Source organism: Erithacus rubecula (genome assembly GCF_903797595.1).
Source record: "Erithacus rubecula genome assembly, chromosome: 6".
In the NCBI taxonomy this organism is placed as follows: Eukaryota; Metazoa; Chordata; class Aves; order Passeriformes; family Muscicapidae; genus Erithacus; species Erithacus rubecula.
The window spans coordinates 52,732,042-52,751,311 of record NC_136688.1 but is presented as its reverse complement, the minus strand read 5'-3'; the positions used below and the strand labels follow the sequence as shown (position 1 = coordinate 52,751,311).

Genomic DNA, 19,270 nt, shown 5'->3' with positions numbered 1-19,270 from the left:
TGAGAGCATTGTCCAAAGGCTTCTTCAACTCTGTTAGGCTTGAGGCTGTGACCACAGCCCTGGGGAGCCTCTTGCAGTGCTCAAACACCCTCTGGGTGAAGAACCTTTTCCTAACATCCATCCTGAACCCCTCATCACTCAGCTCCAGCCATTTCCTCAGGTCCTGTCACTGGCCACGAGAGTGAAGAGATCAGCACCTGCCCCTCATGAGGATATTGAGGGCCACAGTGAGCTCTCCCCTCAGTCTCCTCCAGGCTGAACAGACCAAGTGGCTTCAGCCACTCCTCATACAGCTTCTCCAGGCCCTTCCTCATCCTTGTGGCCTCCTTTGGATGCTCTCTAATGTATTTTTTTATTGTAGCACCCAAAACTGCTCACAGGACTCCAAGTGAGGCTGCCCCAGCACAGAGCAGAGCAGGACCATCCCTTCAAATACAAAAACATTTTCCCAGGAGACTTTATTCACTAGTTCCCTGAGCAACCTGAAGTCAGCTCTGCTCCTGTTCGTCATTGAAGTTTTGCTGTCCCTTCTCCTCCTGTCAACAGAGATTTTAAACTCAATTTCTTTGTGCTTCTGTGGCCAAGATGGCTGCAATCACTCCTTCACTCACAAGATCCTCTCTCCAGAATGACAAGTGCAGACATGCTTCATTATAGTAGTTTTCTCATCCTGTGTTTCTCCATATTCTACTTAGTACAGGAAAGCAGGCACAGCAAAACACTTAGGAAATGGGTTGTAAGTGAAGTGCACTTGGCTATCTAACCACCTGTAGATTGAGATGTTCTTCATTTCTTCTCTTCTTATCCCAGGATCATGGAATGTTAACAGGATGAAAGGAACTTTAAAGATTCTGCATCTAACCCCCTGCTATGGCAGGGACACCTGCACCAGACCAGATTGTTCCAAGCCCCCTCCAGCCTGGCTTTGAACATTCCCAGGGATGGGGCAGCCACAGCTGCTCTGGGCAACCTGTGCCAGGCCTCACCACCCTCACAGCAAAGATCTTTCCCTTACATCTGATCTAACCCTATTTCACTTTAAATACATCTAGAGTAGTACATTTAGTATAGAATAGATAATTAAAAATAGCCCACAAGGATCACTCAGTCCACTTGCTTGACTACTTCAGGGGTGACCAAAAATAGGAAAGAAGTTGAGGTTATTAAGAGCATTGTCCAAATGCCTCTTGAACATTGACAGGTTTGTGGCATTGAACACCTCTCAAGGCACGTTTGGTTTAGTGTTTCACCACTCTCTTGGTAAGGAAATGTTTCCTAGGGTCAAGTCTGAAACTCTCCTGATGCAGCTTTGAACTATCCCCACACATCCTGTCATGGATGGAGGAAGGAAGAACTGGCACCTCCCTTTGCACTTCCCCTGCTCAGGAAGCTGCACCACCACAATCCACCCTGCCACTAAAGCTGGCTTTTCTGGGCCTCTGCAGAGAGCAGAGTCAGTGCCCACGACCCAAGAGCTATCCTCTAGGGATTATGGAGATATTCATGACTGTCAAGAAATCAAGTGTACTCTGATATGGCATAAATAGTAGATTAAATGCCATCTCAGTACCTGGATCAAAAGTTTTATCTGGAGCAACTGGGAAAGGAAAATCCTGGGTAGTGGCAGAAAAAATAAGAAAAGTTAATGCTAAAGCTTTTGGAACAAGCTGGTGTCTAATGTGTGTAACACAGGTATGTGAGATGAGCTGATCAGAGATGAGTATCCATGTTCAATAACTAAATTTTCTCTAGACATGAATAAGCCAATAATGACAAAAAATTGAACAGCCTGCAGTCAGACTAGAAAACCGTACACAGAGTATCCTGAGTGGGAGGGGACTCACAATGTCCAGCTCCTGGCTTTACACCCCAAGAACCACACCTTCCTGTGACAACTCCCTGGGGAGCCTTTACACTGTCCAGCCATCCTCTGGGTGAAGAAGCTTTTCCTAATATCCAATATTCCCAAGGATGATGCTAATAAATACCAGTGAAGGCCACAGGTTACATTTGCTACAGTCCTTAGTTTGAAAAAATCACTATCTAAATGAAAGACACAAGTAAGAGATGAATGGATAAAGACTATTACTAACCCTTTTTCATAAACAGAAAAGAATTGAGACTCAAATCCTGGTTATAACTTACATGATACTCTACCTTCCTAATAGAAAACAAGTAAATAATAATCAAGGTATGGATGAGCTTCAAAAGTCTCACAAGAAACCAGGGAAATAATCTCAAGTTCCTATTAGATTTAGTTCATGGTATTAATCATGGCATTTATTGTAAACTCCTCCTTCACCTTCCCATATGAAAATCAAGAGGAAAACCAAGAGTGATGTCATTAGAGAAAATAGAAGAGCACTCTCCTAAGTGTCTATTTGTCTTTTATAAGCCAAACCTTCACCTATCTGAGGTTTATATGGCCATAAGGAAATTCTGCCAGCTTGTCCAGAAACTCTGTCCCACTGAACAACTAACCCAGCACTGCCAGATTCAAGCTCACAAGTAAAAGAGAAGGAAGTTTTCTTCTTACTCTGCAATATCTATCCCTGCCAAAACAGAAAAACCCAGCTTGGAGTGCCATCTAGAGGAATGTGCTCCTATACAGAAAACTCTTTTGTTGGTTGAAGATGTAAAGTCTCAAAGGTTTTCAAGCTAGCTGTAGTAAGGAAATAGGGGATAAGAGCACAAAAGCACCTGCATGTTTCTCAATATTTTGGCATGTATGTGAATACTCCCAAAATTTTAATAATATCTGTACATGTAACTATGTGTCTTTAAAAATCTGCCACAGTAACAAGAAGCATTAATTTGTAATGATGGATAAGAGATCCCAAGGAATCTTGGAAGTGTCTGAAGAGATAGCAAAGGAGCAGCCTGGAAACTGAAAAATAGAACTTTGATGGGGGTCACCTGTAAAATTCCTTATTTGTGTGGGGATTTTTGTGTTTGCACAGCCCTGACAAGGCTCATGTAGCTCCAGCCCAGTCCACTCCCAGCACTCACAGCACTCCTTGCTCTCCTTTTCCTGTCACTTCAGAAAGTCACCCAGGGCAGAGCTGTGGTGGGTACAGATATCAGGCACCAGATGGCTCAGGGCTGTGTTCCCTGAGTGAGTGCAGGAGGAAAGGCAGCAGAGACACAGCCCTGCTCAGGGCCAGCACCAGGGCAGCCCAGAGGGAGTGAGGAGACTCTCCAAGCACTGCCCACAGTGCAGGTGGGATACCCCAGCCAGCACCCAGCTGCTTTTCCCTGCTCCCCCATCCTGTTTGCTGCACCCAGACATCCAAACATCCCCACACACTCGGGATTCTGAGTTGGAAACTGGCCCCAAGGTTTAAATCCCAGGCATTTATCTCTAGGTATTTCCCTGTATCTCTAATTTCTAAATGCTTTTAAAAATCTGCTCTTGCTATTCTAGGTGATCACATACATTTATCAAAAATGTTTAAACACATGTAAGCAAACACTGTTAATAGAACATCTAGGTTGAAATATATAATTTCCAAAGATAAAATAACACAGCAATAATGATCTGTGTCTCTGATGTTTGCTTTAATGCCAGACAGCTTGTCATACAACACTGTTTGCATTTCATTAACTCTGTAAGGAGGAAATCACACAAAAAAATCAAACATCATACACTGACTAATGGGTTTGCAGGTAGAGCCAACTATGAGAAATTCTCATGTCATCAATTTGGATTCCACAGGGAAGTGATTTCTCTGACAAAGACAAAAGAAGGGAGTTCTTTGATTTGAACGTGAGCAAGATTCAAATACATTTTTTGTTTCTATTTTAAATGTACATTTCAATTCACTTCACGGTCTGCCTCCCAGTTACAGTCTTTCTGTCCCTGCACATCTTCCAGATTCACTGCATATTTGGAATTCCAGTCTCGCTCAAAAAGATCTTTCAGCTGTTCCTGGACAGGTTTTTGCCTTCTTTGGGGGTTGGTCGAATTCTGTTTGATAATTAGTCCCACACCAGCTGTATCAGTGAAGTAGTTTTCTGACCAATTGGAAGTCCCTGTGCAGTGGAAAAGTAGTTGGTTAGAAAACATTCATTTCCCAGTGTTCTGTTTGATCTCTGGGCATTGTTGATTTGCTCTATGACTGTAAATCTCATTAGGAGCAACGAGACAGCAAAAATCAGGTCATCTCCTTCTTATACCAGACCTCAGGTTTTGAAAATTTGGTATTAGCTTCAAACCTGAAGACTCATAACCTTCTGATTTGTTACTAGCCTGTGACAGAATGCACAAATCTAAACATGGTAATAAAGTGCAACATTTGAGTATTAAGAGGGGTAAAAGCCAGTGTTTGACATAGATTTCTGTATTTAAAGAAAAAGTCTTTAATGGATTTACTTCAATTGTTAAAGGAAAACAAAATGAGAAACTGGAGTCTTGATCAATAAAACTTCTGAGCTTGACATGCAAAGCCTCCTTCTAAGCCAGACACAGCTGGGAATCCAGCTGCAGACATTGTCTAGGGCTCTCTCCAAACTACCTCAATTCAGAAAATCAAGCACTGTGAAAAATATGCATTTTATCATTTACACGCTTCCCCTCATGATTGCCTTAGCCAGAAAAATCTGTCAATTCCAGAAGGTGCTTAGGCATGAAAACAAATTATCTGCATATATGCCTTCAAGTATAAGACAAGTTATGAAAGTATTGAAGGCAATGTGAGCTGTAAACCCTCAGCCAGTTGGAAGATCAGGCTATTTACTGGTGTGTATTGCTGGGAGAATGAGCTGGCTGAAGTGACAGAGCACTTTCACATCCCATTTTCTGAGGGTTCCTGATAAAAGAGTGAAATGTAAACACCATCCCAGCTTTCAGGAACAGCACACAATTGACATTACTGTTTTCTCATTTCCTTTCCTAGAGTTCTGTTCAACAAACAGTGCAGAGAATTAATTCCTCCCAGCAGTTCCTTTTTATTAAAGCACAATAGTGTTATATACTGGAGCATCAGCTATCCCTGTGTCATTCTGAGCACACAGGCTGTGAAATTCCCACTGTGCTTGTCACAGGCTGTGCACTCAGCCTTGCCATGCTCTGTTCCTAATGGTTCACAGTCATATGAAATAATCTCTTACTGAACTTGACCTACATTATTTTCTCCCCTTCACATCTGTACTTTTTTACCTAGGACAGACTTTGCTTTATATGTCAAAATGAGGTATTTTTGGTAGTGCAGCTGATCCTATCTCAGTCTCAGTCCAGTAGATCTGGAGATACTGTAAATGTTTGGAATAATGGAATACATACCAATGTAGGCTACTTTATCAGTGACCATGTATTTGTTGTGGTTCACTCTTCCATGAGGAATGTTTGTGTGATTCAGAACGGGAACAATGAAGAGTTTCTGGAGGGAGAGAAATTAAAAATGTTAACAGAAATACTAGAATGAGGAACAGACTTCATGATTGGACAGTGCATGCTTTCTATAGTTTCAAAGAATAGAATAGTATGAGAAGAACAGAAGAGGACATACCACACTCTGTTATTGAATAGACCATAGAAGAGATTTTTCCTCTGTCCAAGAAAACTAGCAAATAATGCTTCCACTATACATAAAACTGGATGAGCAATTGAGATCAGATACAGATAACGTTTGCCTCACAATGTTCCATTAGTGGCACAGCTATTATCATTACAGGGCAGACAATTAAATGCAGTTTTAGGCAGCTGTTTAATAGATCTGCATTTACCACTGATTGCTGCTCTTATTTTGTGCAAGAATGGGCTGATCACAGACACGAGGGGTAACTTTTTGTGTTAACTCTTACCAAAATCTATATTTCTCTTTTTATTTTCTTTTTCCTAAAGCCCAATTCTTTTGTGATATCTCTCTGTTGTGACTAGTGCATCATGTTGGGAGCATCCCCACTCCACTCATGCCTATAGCCTGTGTGCAAGAATAGATCTATATATAAAGACAGACAGCAGAGCTCTCAGTTTAAGAAAATTGATAGCATTGGACCAATTTAACATATAGGTCTCTGAGAGGAGCACTGAATTATCATATAAACTGTTACTGTCACGGTGCTTAGCAAAAGCAACTGCCTGGATAATGTCTCAAGCGCCACAGCCAGGCACATACGTGGGATCACTAGCAGCTTGAAATAGCTGCTTCCTCAAAGATTATACACTGGGCCTTATTTTCACAAAAAAGGGAAGCAGTGAGTGCACAAACAGCCAGCCTGCTTCTCTGGAAGCTGGTATTAGCAGGCAGAAGCAGCAGTTAGGGTCACTGCGGGCCGTGTCCGGGCAGGGCGGGGCGGCGCAGGCCGTACCACGGCGAGGCTGACGCGCAGGCGCGGGCTGTGCAGCGCGCGCAGGGAGCGCAGGTAGTGCAGCATGGCGGGGTCCGTGTGGGCCCAGCAGCTGGCCAGGAGCCGCACCCGCGCCCCGCGGTTGAACGCCGCGCGTCTCAGGGCGTTGTCAATGGCTGGCCAGTACCTGCAGAGAAGGGCGAGGGTGCAAAAAGGGGTCATTTCTTTAAACGGTTCACGAGAAAACTGTGATGTTAAGCTGAGGCTACAGGTGATGATGCACAGATGGGATTTTCTGATGTCTAGTAAGTGAAGCACTTGTGGCTTCCCTGGAGGTACAAACAGGGTTTCTGCTTTTCTTGCTGGGTTTTGAGACCTTCAGACTCTGCCAAATTGGGGTGAAATTCATCCAAAAGTTTAAAGGCTAGTAAAGTGCACATGCACAGATACACACACAGCATGGTGCCACCATGCTCATCTCATGAAACTAAAGATAACAACAGGGTAAAGCCAGTCCATACAGCACAGAGTAAAAGGGGCAGGGCAGAGCCCGAAAGACTAAGGACCATTTTGCAGAATGTGGCTGTTTTGGGCCCCTGGAGACTGTTCCCAGTGTCTGCAGTGGTCCTGTGCCATCATCCAGCCTGGGCTGACCCTCCCTGTCCTCACTGTGTGTGCTCAAGTTAATGGACACAGCTGTGCTCTCCATGTTCCCTAAACATGGGAAAATCCATTTTCCTGTCACTAATGTTGGCTGTAGCTATGGGGAGCATTTTTAACATCTTTCACCCAGCTACACAACACTAAGAGCTGGACAATGTGCATCCCAGGGCTGCTAACTCCAAACACCCATGCAGCATTTTCATTCCATAGATCCTAACAAATGCTGCACAGAGGGAGACAAGCATGTTTAGTACCAATTGGAGGACTGATACACAGAGAGGTCCAGCATTTGCTCACAGTCCCATGAGCAATGATGAATTAATTTGCTTAACTTAATCCTTTTGGTTTTATGTACAAAGGCCTGAATTCTCTAATCCTCCCCTGTGCATCGTCCTATTGCAGTCAATGGCCTGGCCACGTGCTCTGAGGCTCAGGCTTGACTTAGAGATCCTGGAAAGCTTGGGAAATCATGCTATTTGTAATGCAATTTTTGAATGGTTTCAGGTTTTAAAATATATCAGTTTCTAGTTGATTAACACTCAGGCATTAGACAGCAGCTTTGTTCCCTCTGCCTCAGCTGCTGGAGGAACCTAACCTGAACTAATCAGCTTCAATTCATGGCACTACAGCTGGTTGCTGTGGAGATAGCCCGAGGCCCTGCACTGCTTTCCCTGGGCCTTTCAAACCCTTGTTTGCATCTGATCAGCCCTAGATGTCACAAACTGTGGATTAAGCCTTCAGCTGAAGAATAAGGAGTATTAATGCATTCAATCCTAAGGGGGAAAAGAGACTTTCTGGGAACTTATTCTTGGCTAAAATCAGAAGATGAGAAACCCAGAGACTCAACTCTACTACATAGAAACCAAAAATCCTGTGAGCTGTTTGATTTATTAAATACATCCTCCAAGTAGAAGCTAGTCTTGAGATTTAGTTTCTTGAATGGTAGAATTATCTGTGCCTCTTTATTATTGTAAAATCTTCCCCATACCACACCTGTGCCCCAGCTGAACAACAGAGGCTTTACACACTTTGACAGGACATAGTGCATGGTATCATCCTGGCTAAATGGCAGCCTGGAGCTTATCCTGTTCTACAAGCCATGTTGTACGTTATTCTTTCACTTGAACTTCTTCCTCAGATTATTTAGATGGTTGGAAAATTCAGAAATGTTGTAAGCAGATAATTCAGAGCACTTGTTTGCATGTAAACATCCTAATTCAAGCATATCTAAGAGGATTTGGGAGTCTTAGTGCTGCCCCATGACTGACTAACTTTCTGTTAGTCAGAAATTTTTGGGTTACTCAGATTTGGGTACAAGATGGTCTGTAACCCAAACCATTCTATGATTCTGTGGTTATTCCAGATCACCACTATCACCTCATCTCTGAAGCTGCTGCTGGAACTTAGATGGAATTATTAAAAACAAAACAAAACCCCCAAACAACAACAACAACAAAAACCCCAATGACAACAACAAAAAAACCCACCAAGCTCCAAACAAACAAAAACCCCCAGAAGTTTCTTTTAGAGGCTGTTTCAGCTCTCACTGCAAAGGTCAGGACAGTCAAGAACCAACCTCTAAATTATGGGTCAAGTGCATCAAGCACGAAATAGAGCAGGATGTCAAGACTCTTCAGAAGTAAAGGACAGCAAAAAAGCAAAATGGGAGCAAGAAGGGAGAGAACAGCAATGTTTTCTCTGACAAATCTGATGTCAGATGTATTTCTGGTCTTCCCTTCCCTCTCTCTATTCATAAAGCTGCTGTGTTGAATTTTGGAGGATGCTGGACCTGACTGTCCCTAGAATGGCATTTCACAGCTTTCCTGCTGTGTGTAGAGCACAGGAGGCTGCTCCAAAACACCAGCAAAGCACACAGGTATTGGATATCATCCTTCCTGGAATCACAGCATCCTAGAATCATTAAGTTCTGGAAAAGACCTTTCAGATCATCAAGTCCAACTTTCAGCCCAGCACCAGCAGCATATTCACCACTAAACCATGTATTCAAGTGCCATATCCACAGAATTTTTAAACACTTCCAGGGATAGTGGCCCACCACTTCCCTGGATAGTATGTTCCAATACCTGACAACCCTTTCCATTTATTACTTGTTCCTAATATCCAACCTATCCCCTGGCAGAACTTGAGGCCTCATCCTGTCCCTTGGTCCCTGGGAGGCACAGTCTACAGGATGGCTGTGAATGCAGAGCAAAGCCCCTCTCCATTCTGAATATTTTCATTGCAGAAGGAGGAGAATAATTTCTTTTTTTCATTAAATAGTACAAGTAACTGATTTGCTCAGGATTTAAATGGTACCTTTTTGGATGAATGAAACGGCTCGTAGGGAAATATTCCATTACAGAAACATAGACAAACTTTTGTGCCTGGCTGATAGTACTGAGTATAGCATGGAGGTCATGGGTGCGACCTTCTGGACAAAATGCTGGAGGGGAAGCCTGTAAAAAAATAGAAAACACATAGATCAGTGATTTAATTTTTTTTCTCTCAGACTGCGACTCAGTTATGTTTAGATCTGTCTAGTTTTCATTAAAATGTCACAAAGCACTTGAGCTGGACTAGCACCTTTCCTCATGCCTTCCACATCCTGCTGGGTCAGATGCTTGTTGATATATTGAACCAGGTGATTAGAAGAGATCTGCACACTGTTCCTTCCATACAATTGGACAGCTTGTGCTGGTTTTATCCCTATTCTTTGAATAGTTCCAGAGAAACCCAAGGAACAAAGTATTACCCACCTGGAGCACAAGCAACTGAAGAGGACTGCTGAAGAAACGTTCCTGCTCAATCCTGAAACAGTTTACAGTCTGTCATGTTCTTTTAAAGCATACTTACAGAAAAATAGGCTTCTGTCAAGATTCCATTGTATTCTACTTCCAGAGGCTGATGATTGTTAATGTGGGTGGAATAATTAAGGGGCCAAGGGAATGGGATGGTAGCATTAGGATATCCAACATCCCAGTAGGTACTAAATGTTTTCCAGAGGTCATTGGCCAAACAGCTGCAGTTGTAGATCACAACACCCAATTCTTTCACCTGCAAAGAGAGCAAGCTGTGTCACAGCCCCAGAAGGAGCCCCTCCAGGGGTTTATTTGCTGTTTCTTCTGCTCTGACAATATTTTACATCATTACAATTTTTCTCTCTTATCTGCTAGGACATGAGATTTCCCCCAGATTTTTGAATATGCAGCAGCAGAGGTTACCTGAGATAAAGATCTCCAGTCCATGTTTGCACTACCAATATATATGTGCTTCATGTCTACTATCCAGAATTTGGTATGCAACACTCCTCCTGTCAAATGTCCAAAATCAATCTTTCTCACATGAGCCCCTGAAGAAAAATGGGGGAGGGGAAAAAAGAATTTAGATATACCATGGAGATGGTTTCTCAACAGCCAGAACACATCTGCATGTCTGAGTCTTGCAGGCAGCAACAACTACCAAAATTCACAAGCACTCATTCCTGGTAATGCAGTAACTTGAAAAAAAAATATAAGAAATGTGAACTTTCAGAAAATCCTAAAGAGCATGGTAACACAGAAAGAAAGCATGAACAAGTGAGCAGATGGTGCTTGTCCTGTGAACCCATGCAAGCAGCACACCAGAACAGACCTTGGAGACCAGTTCCCCCCAGATGCCTTTTTGCAATACAGAAACTCTGAGTGGATCACTGAAGACAAATAATTACCTTTTTCCTCTAAAATCTCGAGGTCCCTTGATTTTGTAGCCAGAGTTGGTGAACTTGCTGCAATGTACAAAGAGACATTCTCTGCGAGTAACCTCTCAAACCTCTGCAGAATATCTTCACCCTGTGTGGTACATTGTTATTTTTTTATTCACAGAAGGTGTAGTAAGATGTCTGCAAGTGCAGTATTACTAATGGGAACTTCCTTTGAAGAACCCCAGCACAAGAAATGTCAGAATTTTCACCTATTACAGTCTAAGTTGACTGAAGGAGGAAAGTTGGGATGTTGCTTCAGAACAGCATGGAAAACCTTCCTGGATTTGCAGGAAAATCTTGGATGTGCAGGAGGAGTGAAGCAATGTCTCAGGGAGACAGACCACACAGCCAACCTGCCCTGTGCCATGTGTACATGAGGAAAAACACCCACAGATGTGCTTGCTGCTGGTTTTACATCACCTGCTTGGAAGAGGAGTCATTGACGCCGATATCCTTCCCAGTAAGAGACCAGTAGTAGGAAGCCACGTGAACTTTTTCCTGGGCTAGATCAAGGAGTCTCACCCAGGCTTGGTACAAGGGTTTGGCTGCAGTGCTGTTTATCTCGAAGGGTAAGTCATAAGGAACATTTTCCACAAGTTCAAAGCTGCAATGGCAATTTTATATTGTGAAGCAAGTGACTGTGATCCCAGCAGGACACCAAGCATTTATCAGAGTGTACAGAATGTATCAGGCTGTACAGTTGGCCATGCTGGGTGCCACCTCCACAGCAAACAAGATGAGCTGGACAAACAGGCTGGGAGTGCTCTCTACCCCTGGTTTTATAGCCAGGATTATATTGTTGTACCGTGAAATCCCAAATTCAGCAGAATGGTTTCTCAGTAGCCATTCTGAGCTTGTTGTTTTACCATGCCTAAGATAAGGAGAAAAGCAAACCCCCACAGCTGGATGTTGCTTGGGTACCCTCCTCAGCCTTTCCAGCACAGACATTCCCTGCCCCTCTGAGAAAGGCTGCTCTGCCAGCTGGTCACTCTGCTGCCACCAAAGGAGGATGGCTGGAGATGGCAGAGGAGCAGCAAGGTGAGATGAACATACAAGCACAGGACTGGGAGAGGAGCTGTGGCACTGCCCCCACTGCCCCCCACAGCAGGCAAACACCAATCACCCTAAACAGCACCCCCACTCCTCCCAAATTAGTGATGCTTCATCACTTATGAGACAGTGGGAAGAGAATAAAACCCATGCTGATCTTTTCAGTACTGTAACCATTTCTCCATCAGGTGGTGGCTTCTCCATGTGCCATCTAATCTGACTCACCTGCAGGAGTCATTGGATCTGTTGGTGCCCTCCTCAGTTATTGTGGCTCTTGGGAGATCTCCATAGAGTCCTTCTTCCTCTGGGAGATCTCTGTAGAGTCCTTCCTCCTCCACCTTTCTGTAAATGATGGCAACTCCTGCTCCTCTGTTAGCATCAACTCTGCTGCCCACACTCATGAAGTAAGCAGCCATCAGGACAAGGCCAAGCATCAAAATTGCCCCTAAGATTTGAAACTAGAACAGAATGCACAGAGGAGAAGATTTTAGTGCTCACCAAGACACTGATGCACCAGCTAATGGATGACTACCTATGCAGGTGAGTAAATCACAGTATTTGACTAGGAGATGTGCTTGCAGCTACTGCCAGGCAGTGTTCTGAGATGCAGAGAGTGAGGAACAGCTGTTCAAGGTCTGCTTGGACAGGGCCTGAGCAACCTGATCTAGTTGAAAATGTCCCCTCTCTCTGCTGTGGGGTTGGACTTGATGACCTTTAAAAGGTCCCTTTAAACTCAAATGAGGTGCAGTGAAAAGGAACAAGACTTACCAAAATTATTCACATTGAAACCTCAAAATCAGGGAAGAAAGGTAAACAAAGAGACGGGAGAAGAAATTGAAGAAATGAAGTGCTAAAAAAATAAAAGAGAAAATTCTGAAACCAAGTGAAAACGATAAAAGCCATTGAGATGACATGAAGTGCAGGGAAATGGACCAAAGCTTGCCCAATTGATCCTCATGGAAATGGCAATATTTCATTCCCTTTCCTAAAACAAAACTCCTCCTTTCAGGAAAGGGAATGAAATTTTGAGATCAGAGAACCAAGTGGAACAAACACTCTGGAAAGGAGATATGATCAAATAAAGTGAAATTGGAAAAAAAAATAAAATTTGGAAATGAATTGGTGTTGGTTTATGTGAAGACTGTGATTTTAGTCTTATTTTTTGTTTTAATTTTTTTGTGCCAACATATCAATCCCTTGGTTTTTCCCAATTGTGTGATTAATTTAACATTGATTAGCTTCATTTTAGCACAGGACCAATGGATGTTCAACAAAATTTCTACTAAAATCAAAGTAAGGAAATTCCTAACACAAGATTAGCTGTGAGCAAAGCATTACCATAAAAAGGAAGTTTATGTTGTCAGGGGAGAAAAAACAGAAAGTGTCAGAGGCAGAAGGACATTTTGTGGTTTCTGAACATGTGCTGGTTTTGTCTTAAACCTCCCTTAATTGCAACTACACAAATCTCATTTATCCATGTGAACAGTATTCCCATGTCATTCTAGTGTGGTGAGTTAGTTTCATTTCCCTTTCGCTGGACTTTCTTTTTTTTTTTCTAAATGTAGATTAAAAAAAAAAAAATAAAAAAAAGTACTCTGGCTACCTGGTAGCTTCAGATTTGCAGCCCAGCCACTCACATGCTGAAAATTATGGCACCAGGCTCTAAATGCTGCCCTGTACCAGCAGGAAAGGACAACCAACCACACCTGCAGATCCATTTCCCCCAGTAATTATCATGTCTGGCTCCCCATGGCAATTCTTGGGAGCTGGAATCATCCAACATGCACTTCAGAGCTGAGCTGCTGAGCCTCCAGGCAGGAGAATGGAGTCTGGGGGGGTCCTGAGGCTGGAGCCACAAATCTGAGCTCCCAGGAGGGCACATGGGAAAACCACACAGAAACCACTTGCCTCTGAGAGTTTCTATTTCAGTTTCTATGTGGATAAAGCTTCTTGCTTTTGATTTTATCTGATTTTCTCATATCTACAGTGCTGACATTGATTTCAGGCAGCAATTTGAATGAAATAATAATCTTTAACTATCTACCTAAATTTTTGCCCTCTGACTTGTTTTCTACTTGACCACAAAAAAAAAAAATCTCACTAATTTTTAACAGTTCTGCATTTCATCACATGACCACATTAACAAGACTTAAACAGGTTTTAGAAGACATTTCTAAGGTAAGAAATCTATTTTAAAGTCACATCCTGGCTGTCACCATGCTATGGACTGTGATGTCCAGGTACTCTGGGCATCAGAAAAAATGAACAAATGAATATATGAATAAATGCTGTGCCAATGGGGGAAGTGAGGCTGTTTGTATGAGCATGGTTTCCTTGTCCCAAGCCAGACAGAGCTGCAGGATTTATCTCCACATTATTCCCTCTGGGCAAGGTTTGATCAGTCTACTGGATAAATCAATGAGGGTTTTGTCACTCACTTGTTTACAAATAGGATTGAAACCTACACAGATTTCTAAAATGGCCAATAAAATAATTCTTCTTAACCCGTTATTTCTTTTCAGAAATGTCAGTGCCATCTCAGCTCTTGTAAGTAAATGTGGTGTTTCCCAGTAATTACCGTTTTGACGCCTTTTTGATTGTTCACGCCTAATTTCATGTTGGAGGACTCATTAAGCATCAGGGATGTTTTTAATGCTTTTTTCACAATCTGAAAAACAGAAATGTATGCAAGGGGAAAAATAAAGCTTTATGACAACATTTGTGTACAGCCAATTACAGACAAAACGTGCAGGTTACTGCCACTTTACACAGTGCTCTGAGATTTGAGTATGGATCTGTGCAACCTCCTCCCTGTATTATGGGCCTTGAGTGACATTAACAGATTCCAAATTGTCAGAGACGTGTCCCTGCAGTTTCCCCCCAGTGCTGTCTACACACAAAAATCCCTGCAGTAATTAATGTGCAAACAACTGCATTGCTGCCTCTTCCAGCCATCCTTCAGCACCCACTTTTGTCCTGTTGCAAGCAAGCATATTTGCCAACAAGCAGTAATTAAATGCAGAAGCAGTGGGTGATGGTGTGCAGCATCAGTCTCATTCTGCATGTGACTCAGGCTTCTGCTCTCTTCCTGTGCCTGTGAGTTGTTTTCAATGCCAATGTCTCTTCCAGAAGTGACTCTGTTAAGGGGACAGGGATCAGGCTGAAATATAAACTCTCCTTCTCCTCTGTTGCAGTCATGACTCTAGAAAATAAGTTATCTTCTTTTCCTTCTCAGGCAGTATTTCTCCAATCTTGTGTTACCACCAGCAGAGGCATCCATGAGAGCAAATACCAAAACATGCCAATATGACAGCAGATGGCCAGACAGGGGGAGTTGGCACTTGCCTATTTTACCTTCTCAGAAATTTGACACACGCCCAGTGGGTCATGAATCATCCCTGCATTGGCAGAGGTGAATTTCCCCCAGAGAAGCCTGATGACACTTTCAATTCCTAGAAGCAAGAAGCAGATCCTGGGGCACAGCAGATCTCAGAAGGTGCTACCAGATGATAGCATCACCTGCCCAGTCCCTGAACAACAGCTTCTGACCCTGAGCCACTGAGCATTTGTAGCCTGGAGGATGAACCTGCTGCAGTGGTATGGGAGATGGAGTTGCTCTGTGGGTGGTCACAATAAAACAGGTTTTACATAGGAAGGATCCTGCCAGACTTGTCCCATCCACCTTTGCCGTGTGTTCACAGCTGTTGTCACCTGAACTGGGTGGGTTTATGGAAAAGCAGCATGGCTGTACACATTCCCTGCTGCTTCCAGCTCCTGCCCACTGCACCTCTCTGCATGGATGCTGTGGCTGTGAGGAACAGGCTGGGGTTGGGCACTGCCCAGACACAGCCCCAAAGGCTTCCTGTGGGACTTTATTCAGGTACTGGTGGGGCTGAACCAAAGAGCTGGAGGATGTCTTGGAAGACAAGGGAGTCTGAAACTTGGGGAATGAAGAGAGGGATGTGGAAAGGGAGTGTCTGTGGTAAAAGAGGAGACAAGAGAATTACAGAGATGGAAAAGGTGGAGAAGGAAGGAAAGGAAGAAGCACTCCTGCTTAGAAGCACACTGGAGCTGCATAGAAAAAGTCATGTTTCCATTTCAGGACCTGCGTGTTGTAATCACTGTAGCAGGGCCCACTTCCCAAAGCAGTTTTACTCACACTTCTCACTGTCACTTCTGTTTGCTGCCCCAGGCTCAGCTGCAAGCTTTTACACTAGGAATAGTTACAAATGCTGGCAGGTAACCATCCATTCTCCCAGCCCTGGAGAAATGGAGTGGCTGCCAGCATGAAGGACTTCCCCATACCTCTGAAATCCCAGTTCATGTTTTCAGCACAATACAAAGACCCACTGTCTCACCCCAAAGAGCTGACAGCCCAAGCAGATGGGGGGACATAACCCACCACACAGAGAAAGGTGTGTGACAGCAACACACACGAGAGGAAGTGGCCACATTCTAACCCAGAAATCTGAGTGGGGAGAAAGGGAAGAGAGAGCAAGAGTGAAGATGTGAAAGAGCTGGGTAAGAAAGTGAGGCAAAGGTACTTTAAAGGGGGAGAAAGGAATCTGGCAAACAGCAGCAGCCTTCAGTCTGGGACAGGAGAGTGCACTGAGGCTGCAGGTCTCACTCCACAGCCTGTGGCTTTGGCACAGCTGTCCCAGTCAGCTGGGCTGGCCAGGAACAGCCACCATGGGGGCTTCTCATCACAGAGCTGGAGCTGGGAGGAGCTGCCCTGCCCCTCTGGCTCTCAAAGGCAAATCTGGTGACCCAGGCAGTGTCTTGGTAAGAAACTGCAGGTGTCAGTGCTCTTGCAGCCACATGACGGCCTCAGATGGATGCAGCTCACCAGAAGCAACTTGTTTCACTTCTCTTTTTCAGCAACAATTACAAAATGTCCTCAAAAAGCAGCGTTTTTCTTAAAATATGAAGGTGAACAGATTTTGTATGTGCTGTGATAGAATCATCTACCACTGTTCAAACAAAGCTCTTCTTGATGCTTTTGACTGATGATGGGTTGGAGTCCCACCTGCTGTACAGAACTTGTGAGAACTGCTTAATTTTCAAGAAGGCAAACATCACAGACACAATCAGAATCCTAAGAATAATATTGCAGCTAGTCAGCAACTAACTACAGCTCCCATGAAGCTTTCAGGGTTCTACCAGATGTCAGTTTCAATGACTGAAATTCATCCAAGAGCACTGTTTAGCATTGCTTCACAGGCTGGGACACTGGCTAATGCCAGTCTGGTGAGTACCCACAAGATGCTGCTGTTTGTAACATTAAAGTTGTTTTCTCCTTGCCTCCAAATTACCTCTTGGTACTTTTCTCCACCAGCAACAAATTGTGTTAGACTTCAAGTTTCAAACACAAGAATGTGATTTTTCACTACACAAAATCCTCCCCAGGAGCTGTTTGCAGTTCCTCAGATGAACAAGGTGCATTCATCTCCCCATGGCCACCCCTCAGCTCTCTCAAGATGATGACAAATGTACTTACCATCCTGGAAGGTCTCCTCCTGTGTGGATGCCCCAGTGCACTCTGATGCTACTCCTAGCCTTATGTACAAGAGGCAGTACTTATGCTCTGTCAGCACATTTGTTTAGGGTTCTTCTGGTTTTTTCCCCTCCTGCTGTAGATCACTTCCTCTTAGACACTGAGTTTCACAACATGCACTGACAGGATGCTAACTTATCATCCAGTTGTTGTGACCCAGTTGTTAAATTCTGGGTCCTGATCTTCACCTGTTTGCCATAACTTGCTCTGTTGGATGGCAAAGCTCCCACTCTGTGGTGGGAAGTCAGACTCCAGATTAGCATGAGAAGACACTGAAGAAGATTTTGAAGAATTGCTCAGCTTTGGAGCTGTCAGCAACCCAAACATGGCTGTATTCTCACTGCATTATTTTTAACCCACCAGAAGCTTCATTTTAAGCAGACAAACAAACCCTCCAAAACAACCTCTCTACAAAGTTTTTCTTGAAAGCACTTTGCTGCTCAGTCATGCTTGGACAAACACAAGGGAGCAAGCCAGCTCCTTTGGAACAGTGCAGCCCTCATGGTCAACATGTGGCTTTTGGAATTTGCAGTGGTGCTGTTGGGGGGTTGTATGTTTGGGGCAGCTTCTAAGAAATTATGCCTTCTGTAAAAACCCAAAGGCTGCCTCTCAGCTGACACAAATCACTCTGGAAATGCAGCTGTTGATCTCCAGGCAGCCTCTGAACCCAAGGATGCAGTTCCCCTGTGCAGTACCAGAGGAAGGATGCTGTAAGGAGTCAAAGGAGTGACAGCTCAGAAAATGAGGCTTCAGCACACCTTGTGTTAAGCTGAAGATGGAAAAAGAAAGGAGCCAGATAATAGATAACAGAAAGAGGCCTTTCCCTGGGAAGCTGCAAGTGCCACAAATCTTCTGCTTCTCTCAAGACCAAAACATGAGCATGAACTCAAAGACCAAAAGGTAGTTGGTGGAGCAGATAGGACACCTCTCTGCCCAGCCACCTCACTCCTGCATTTACTATTGTGCAGGGATCACTCATCATGGGAGCCATCACAAATCTCTGTTACAACAGGATTGAAAAACAAAGCAAAGGCTGCTGCTATCCCTGCAGATCCAGCTACCAGAAAGCTGGAGGCAGGATCTGCAGCCAATGGAAAGAGCTGCAGAAAGCCACCCTGCAAAAGGTCCAGATCACCCCCAGGAAGTGTCCCTGGCCCTCAGATGACTTCAGAGGCTGAGCATTCCAACTAAATATTTCAGCTAAGCTCCTGCTTGTGTGCTGGACTGAAATCCTGGCATGAACTACATCAACATAAATCACAAAAGCTCCCACTGACTTTGGGATGGAACCACACAGGCAGCAGCACCATTTTACAAAGTTCAGGATTTATCATTTATTTCTCCAGTATCACCAGTTCAGTTCAAGCTGGTTTTATCAGAGGAAGAGCAGCTTCCAGAAGGAATACAGGAGCTGTATTTCTCCTCCTCTGTGTCAGCTCTCTAACCACTTGCAGCACTGATAAATTCCCCTGTCCTCCTCCTCTCCAGCTTGCAAAATCCTGGTTTCCTTCTGCTCATCTGATCTCACATACCAGCCCAACAATTCTGCATTTCTGATCTTACTAACAGTGCTGTAGCTATGAGAGTTTCAGGATGGAAGTGTGTTTATGGGTAGAATATGGTTCTATTTGCCAACTCATGCAGCTGGGGGGAGGAAAGAAAAAAAGAACAGCAAGTTTTAGAGCAAACAGGAAATTTTCTTTATTCTTCCTCTTCCCAATCTCTCAGACAAGGCTCCTTCTACCAGTTGCTCTTGCCACCATCTCACACAGAGCAAATGCATCTCTTGCTGTATGGTTGGGTGGCACTCTGTGGTTAACATACTCCCTCTAAAAATCATGCCTCATCCAGTTTGTTACAGGGTGCATTAAAAGATAAAGAGCTTTTTCTGCATGTGTGGGAGGTTTGCTAAGAAGAAACTGCCAGTTTAACACATTCTTGTCTCTGAGAGCTAATTATAGACAAAAACATCAGTA

General features: G+C 43.8%; 1 protein-coding gene across 1 annotated transcript; it reads right to left on the bottom strand.

Annotated features, from left to right (window-relative positions):
* Positions 1–3,677: 3,677 nt before the first annotated feature.
* On the bottom strand, positions 3,678–17,360 carry PLD4 (phospholipase D family member 4). Its single transcript, XM_079307687.1, has 11 exons — positions 17,238–17,360; positions 14,319–14,408; positions 11,966–12,198; positions 11,111–11,294; positions 10,658–10,778; positions 10,173–10,300; positions 9,805–10,005; positions 9,268–9,407; positions 6,310–6,475; positions 5,282–5,378; positions 3,678–4,032 (listed from the first exon to the last, which is right to left on the bottom strand). The coding sequence occupies exons 1-11, from the start codon at positions 17,238–17,240 to the stop codon at positions 3,815–3,817; spliced, it is 1,581 nt and encodes a 526-aa protein (XP_079163813.1). The 5' UTR covers positions 17,241–17,360; the 3' UTR covers positions 3,678–3,814.
* Between the last annotated feature and the right edge of the window lie 1,910 nt (positions 17,361–19,270).

What these genes read in the sequence shown, in the direction of transcription:
- PLD4 (XM_079307687.1), bottom strand. An exon ending in CGAGATTTTAGAGGAAAAAG is followed by an intron (nt 10,301 to 10,657) that starts GTAATTATTTGT and finishes ATTTTTCTTCAG; the next exon opens with GGGCTCATGTGAGAAAGATT. An exon ending in CGTTTCATTCATCCAAAAAG is followed by an intron (nt 6,476 to 9,267) that starts GTACCATTTAAA and finishes CCTTCTCTGCAG; the next exon opens with GTACTGGCCAGCCATTGACA.